Here is a 7,133-nt window from a genome sequence, read left to right on the forward strand (position 1 = left end):
ACACCTCTCTTCTTTGCCAATGTCGATAATGGTAAGGCTGGATTTGCATTGACACTTCTCTTGAGACCAGCTAAAAAGCGAGGTGTTAGAATTCTGCCCCTTCTGGGCTTGTGAGCAGCTCATTGGTCTTCGCCGGTCTCATCAAAACGTTTACAAACATCGTAAACAGTTTGTCTGGAGTATTTTAGCATCCTTATTATGGCGCTAGGAGTGTGACCCGCGCGACGAAGTTCGCATATGGCTGAACGTTTGGCTTGTTCCATTGCTTAATGTTTATTGCACCGGTGCTAGTATACAACTGGCTAAATTATTAGACAAATGGAAGTATCTGGAAACAATCAGAATTGCCATATGTTACTTTTTAAGTGCTTAAAACCTCTTCAAAGTTTGTACGGATTTATCTGTTAGACCCTGTACATCTCCAGCTAAATGTAGAAGAGGGGTGATCGCCGGAAAATCACCCCTCAGTGCAGAAAAAATGTAACATTGCATGTTGAGAAAAAGGATTGTGGTACTCCCCAAGGCAGTCGTAGCTCCTCTTGGGGATCGGTGCCACCTGCGTAGAGCCAGTGGCCAGGGCTGGTTGCCGCCGTTTGGCCCCCAACTTTTGGGGTTGGGGGTGGTCCCACGATGTAGACGCTGCGGCTCCAGGACCTCAGCAACTGTTGACATACTCTCTTCCATGAACAACTGTTCATCTGCTCCCTTGACTCTCTCCTTTCTGTGTAACTTGTCTCTTCCTATTCTTCCACTTCCTTCCAAAACATTATTTTATTCCCATCAAAATTAAAGACAAACATCTACCCCACCTTGCATCTGTTCTTCTCCTGGCCTCCTTCACCTTATAATCTGCTTCCATCCTCTTTACTCTGTATCTCCCACATGTTTCCTTGTTTCTTCTCTGCATCTACTTCTTCTGGCAATTTTTTTTCCATCATCATCACAACCCCCTATTTATCCCACCTTTTACACCCAATAACAAATGGCACATGTCCCTTAAACCCTGCAAATACTGGATGTCAGGTGTACTATCCTTCTGTTACCACCCATTCTCTTCATCCTACATACCATTTTTGGACACTAATATTTATTTCTTGAAACATGTCCATTCTTTTTTAACAAATGAACTTATTCTATTCTCTATTCTTTTCTGCAATGTGCATAAATATCATAAATAAACATGTACGGCGATATGAAATGTTTAACTTTAAAATGTTTTGCACTACACATACATAATTTTTCAGTCATGCTAAGCTACAGGTTTCTATACTTTCATATTCAATACATTTGAATGACACTTCAATGATGTGTTCTTCATACATTTTTGGCTACATAGTTGTTTTAATATGACTGAAATATATGTGTATACATACACAAGTCTGGAAGCAACAAACTAGATGGATGGTAGTATAAGTCATGTTAGAGTCAATGCATGATAACAGCTGCCAGTTCTTCTTGAGTGAAAAAATTAAGTAATGTAGGAAAAGTTGACAGGGAGAGATTTTGGGCATGGACAAGACACCAAATTCCAGTCCTAAGTATCTCCAGATGGAGGTTTGAGTGTTGATAGGTTTTGAAGATGGGTGGCAGGGAAATTATTTTCACTTATGTTTACTGCACAAAACCACCAATGACAGGTATATATCATTGGTCCCTGCAATACTTAGTGCATGATCAAAACAGTTAAGCATCTACCTTACTTAAGGTGTTGAGGGTTTTGGCTATGGAATGTTTACCAATTTAGTCAGTCTTCCTATGGACCATACTATCACTAAGGATGGCAATACAAAGGTCTTGAATGAATATTTGGCCAAGTACCCTGGCAGAATGGGAACCGAAATCTAACAGTGGGACAGCAAGCCCTACCACACCCTGAAACTGGATGCAAAACTGGGAAGGAAGTAAAACCAAACTGGATATGGCCTAGTAACAGCACAGAGACCTGTGGGCAACTGTGAAGATGAGACTAAGGAACAAAGACACCACTATGATCATGAAAATCAAGGAGGCCCTGCATGGAGTGTGGGCTGCCATCCCTCTTAGCAGAGATCATAATATTGCTCATAACATCCATGAATGGCTTGAAAACATGAAGATCAAGAAAGGACACCCTGCTGATAAACAAGTACTTTTGAGTGGGTGTTCATGTAAAGTTTTCATAAAGTTTGATTAAAATACTTTCTGCTATCTATACTTTTGGTGTGTGTTATAGGCATAATGGTTTACATTTCCTTATCAAACTCATGAAGTGTATAAACACATGCATATCAATGAATGCATGGTAACAGCAGCTTACCCCCAAAATTCAAAATTAATTCAGCTTATTCCTGATCTCTTTACTTAACATCTTTATCTAATAAACACATTTTTCTGATTCTTTATGATACACATTTTATGGTTAGATAAAAAATCTAACACATTAGGAAAATAAATGTTTGATCCAACATAACACTTAAAACATAATGCACTACAATATAATACATTCAATTCTTCTGGGGCTGTTTTCAGTTGAGGGTGGTTTTAAAACATCATGATAAATGTAGACTTTGTTCTACAGGAACTAGAAACTGACTTCAAAAGAACCTATTCAGCCTCCAGTTCCACAGAGCAAATTACATTTATGCTGTCTCATTTTTCCTAATCCCTATGTATATCACTCTGGTAACAAACACCTGAAAGCATTTCTACTACCTCTAGTTTTCTCACCAAAAGTAAAAGTAGTCACAATCTATTGAAAGATGAATGTAGTGCTCTCAATGTCAAAGAGGAATGGAGCAAGGGATAAATACAACTTTTTCATTGGCTGATAAGCCTTCACTATCATACCCTTTTCACTTAGAATATCACGCTCCTGAACTTCTAAAGATGGTGGACAGCCTGTACATTGATACCTATTTAATATGATATGACTTACAACACTGCTGTCATTTGATATTTCAGAAACAGAAAAGTAATGACTATACTGGAAGGAAATAATGACTGTCAGGGATCAATTAACCTTGGGCCACCTTCTTCAAACCTTTAGATGCCATGGTAAGACAATAATTCATGTAATATACTATTTTGAAAATATATTTTCAAAGTAAAATAACATTGCAATTGAAATGAATGCAATCATTTATGAAATACCTAAATCAACCTGTTAAGTCACACTGTACATCAATGATAACACATCCATACATGATGACACAAACTATACTTACGACTTGAATAACAACATATAAACACCATAAATAAGGCCTACAAGGATAACTAAAAGTACAGACATAACCATTGCTACTCGGTTCTCTCCTCTTAATGAGCGTAACTCTGTTTCATGCTTTGAAAGATGATTTTTAATCTCCTTAACTTCGCCTTCCATACGTTGCTTCTCAGCTGTTGGGTAATTTCGTTTCCTTAAGCGTGTTTCAATCATATCCAATCTGAAACAATTAAAAATAAATTACATGAAGTCAAATTTTGCAGACTTTTCACTATTGAAATAATCATAAATGGCAGCATTATTTTTTTCCTACAACTCATCATTGTATGAAAAGTAGGAGTACAAGAATGACTATTTACCAGAACAAGAAAAAAGATATGACAACAATAACAATTGTTGCCTTAAACTTTCCTGACTGAAAACCTGCATATTCTTATATTTGTTGAAATTTACTTATGCTAGAATGAGGGTGGGAGTGATGTACAAGATAGATAGTACACTAGCTTTCTCATACATCCCCTCCCACCCAGATTCTTATATGCTGAATATCCTATATCAACATATTGTATTCTTGTATATAATTCATATGAAAGTAATGAATATTCACCTCTCATAACATTCCCGAATTTCACGAGATGTGTCTTCTATCTGTGACATTACAGTAGCCTGACCTTCAGTCTTGCTGTCCGTGGAGTTGGTCATTTTGAAATAACTACCTGTAAACAAAAACTATTCCTGTATTACTGTCACATAAATTAATTCTTATATATCTAATAAGCCAATCTGACTCAACCAAAGGTTATCAATATTATGACCTTTTTTTCCACAAAACATAGCTCAACCTCTTTCTGCCATAAGAAGCCAGACCACAACTCTAAGCATTTTTTTTTTATAAACATTGTGAATAAACTCTTCAGTTTTTTCCTTTGTATTTTGATGTACTGCTTAACTTTTGAGATATTTTTGGTAAATATAATTAATAAATTCAACAAAAAGAGCTATTTCCGATGTATTTTGATATACTAATTAACTTCTCTCATAACTTTCACTGATTAATGGCCTCACAAACTATGGGAATTATGCTGATACTATCATCTTAATTTACCAGAGGTAGTTCAAACACAGCTAGATACAATCTGACATAGCCAGGTCTGACTAGTCATACTCAAGACTGGGTATGTATCCTGGACTTCATATGGATATACTATCCAGAAATGTGGCAAAATTTTACTTTTCTTAAAATGACTACACAAACACAGATAGCATCACTTTTGTCACATGCAAATTGTTTCTAATGCTAAACACGTATTCAACTTAATGGAACCACTCCTTCTTAACCCCTTTCGAGTCCCATTCTTCCTTTTATTATGGCAATTATCAGGCTATTTTATTCACCTCTTGTTTTACTTCTAAGATTTATTACCTGCCCTCCATCAAGGATCAAAACATCCCTCTGAAGCAGTTTTTTTTTTTAATTCATTTCAGAAAATATTTAGTACCACTAGTCTAGACCAACCATATGATAATCCATATACCAATATCTAATTTTGCAATGTTAAATAATTACCTAATTCTTCATATCATCACTGTCCTTAAATATCATGACTTCTAAGCATCATTTATAAATTCAAATTCAGGATCAACGCACATACGAAAGCAGTTTTAAATTATTTTCCAGTTTTCGATCACTTTTTAAATAAACTGGAAGGATGTCATAAATAGTCTTGGAACACAATTATCAAATATCCTTTCTCCGTGGTAATTCCTCAGTAATGAAGGGGAGAAAGTGTTAATTTACATATCATATAATCATGCTGTCACTTAGAAACTACAGCATTTCATCTATGGACATCGCCTGGAAGACATAACGCAATGCCAGTTTTGTATTAAGGCATTAAAAAGTAACATATGACGAAATTCAGTACAATTCATACATATCTACGCTATACTGTAAACAGAGATTTCAACTCATTACCAAAAAAAAATTATATGCTAAGAGACTCCTCTACTTTATGTCTATTGCTCACTTGATAACTCGTCTCTCTTGTTGACGTTTTACACATCACATCATATACACGTTTACTTTGACTGTCGTATAAATACGCATAAATTCTCATGCTAACTTCAAATAGAAGATTCCCGAAAAATACATTAATCTTAATTGCCACAACAGAAATGTGTATTTTTTTTACATTCTTACATGTATGGCATGCAACAACAGTAACTACTACAAAATCACAAATTACACATAAGACATGTGCTTACATTTGCAGTATTCAAAATGTTTATACTCATAGTATATTTCATACGGCTGACAGTTGAAATCAACTACTTGGCGTCTGGTGAGAAAGTATATTTCTACAAGTGGCGTCGCAACTAGCGATGCAAAAAGGACGATCGAATTACTTCATTGAAGCCCCTTCAGAATTTTGCCCAAGATTTATGTAGTAAATATTGCGCTGTAGGCTTACTATGGTTTTACGGCGAGTAATATCAAGTTAAAAAATGCTTATGAATGAAAACCTCGTTATATTACATTTTTTTTATTTTCTTTTTTTTTTGTACTGAAACACAACTACACTCACGAAAACAATAGCTGACAGGAAATAATAGAAAATAGTTAAGGGACGCTGTGAGAGAGAGTATTCCTCTCAGATGAATTAAATTTGCTAGAGACATTATTTTCAACTAAACCAGTCTTGTAACGAACAATAACGACAGGAAAACGTCTACAAATCACTCAAAATAAGACACTCTTTGCTCAAGGAGTTGCTGGCTCCATCCCCCCTCTCATGAATGTGTCGTGGTTAGGTTCGGACAAGACAGGGAAATGAAACTCACAATAACACTAAGGCACACAAGATTTAATGAATACTAGGCTCGGAGGTCACGGACAAGGGCTCGTAGAGGGAAGGTCCGGAGGGAGGGGTTTCAAGTGTCGTGGGCTGAGTGGGAAGGGCCACTTGAAACTTGGAGATGTGCCCAACGCGACTTGCTGGAGAGAACTGCTGCTTGGAGATATCGTGCCCGGGAGAGAACTTGCGACATGCAAGGTAAGACCACCCGCTTGCGCGGGATCGGTTTTTGTGAGAGGGGAAGAATGTCTGTAAGAAAATGAAAAGATAGTAGTGTATAAAAGAGGGCTATTGCCACCGGGCGATTAAGCGAGCGATTAGGGGCTGTTTGTGGTCGTGGATCGGGAGAAATGGACAGGGAACTCGGACGGAGGCGCCGACGCCGGGATTAGAATCACCAAAAGTTCAGAAAATGGTAGGCGTAGTAGTAAAGGTGGAAAAACGGAAAAATCTTTAGTGGGAGGTAAACTGAAATGAGATGTAGTATAAGAGAAAATTAGAAAGGAAGCGGATTTTAGTTGAAGAAAAAGTAAGTGTAGATGCTTGTGCGTGGGTCGTGGCTATGTTTGTGAGAGGTGTGTGTATATATCTTACGGAAAGTGAGTAGAGTTCACTTCCCGCGTGTAGAGAGCGCGTTCCTGTTTAGCCCTAGGTTAGAGCATGAGCTTTTCCTGCTTTTCCCCAGGTTGGGTTTGAGAGTCAGTAGAGTCGATCCAATGGCGGTGCGAGGGGGGGGGGCAGGCGGGCGGGTGTTATATTATCTTTCTCCTTCCGAGCACAACTCTGAAAGCAGAGAATTACGTGACTGGGAATTGTGTGTAAGTATCAAAAGTGTAAACCCGCTCGCCAGCGTCAGCGAAGAGGCCAGCGCGTGGGTGCGGGCCGGTCGGATAGAGGGGCTGGCTCCCCAATTCCTCTCTGTCGACCAGCCGGCGATCAGTTAAGGGTTCTGAATAAGAGTAGGGTTGGGCCTCTGCTGAGCCAGCGAGCAAGTGTGCGCGTGTCTCTTTTCTTCCAAGCACTACTCTGAAAACAGAGAATTACGTGACTTGGAAAATGTGTGTATTTGTCTTTGG

General features: G+C 38.0%; 1 protein-coding gene across 4 annotated transcripts; it reads right to left on the reverse strand.

Annotated features, from left to right (window-relative positions):
• Positions 1-778: 778 nt before the first annotated feature.
• Positions 779-5,291, reverse strand: LOC143034638 (uncharacterized). 4 transcript variants are annotated; one of them, XM_076200987.1, is made up of 3 exons: positions 5,230-5,291; positions 3,810-3,918; positions 779-3,422 (listed from the first exon to the last, which is right to left on the reverse strand). In XM_076200987.1, the coding sequence occupies exons 2-3, from the start codon at positions 3,902-3,904 to the stop codon at positions 3,200-3,202; spliced, it is 318 nt and encodes a 105-aa protein (XP_076057102.1). In that variant the 5' UTR covers positions 3,905-3,918; positions 5,230-5,291; the 3' UTR covers positions 779-3,199. The 4 variants fall into 4 exon arrangements, with proteins under 4 accessions (XP_076057102.1, XP_076057101.1, XP_076057103.1 ...); XM_076200986.1 differs by having other exon boundaries at positions 5,178-5,279; XM_076200988.1 differs by having other exon boundaries at positions 3,810-3,931; positions 5,178-5,279.
• Between the last annotated feature and the right edge of the window lie 1,842 nt (positions 5,292-7,133).

Source organism: Oratosquilla oratoria, chromosome 17 (assembly GCF_046742065.1).
Source record: "Oratosquilla oratoria isolate Oo_2021 chromosome 17, ASM4674206v1, whole genome shotgun sequence".
NCBI lineage: Eukaryota > Metazoa > Arthropoda > Malacostraca > Stomatopoda > Squillidae > Oratosquilla > Oratosquilla oratoria.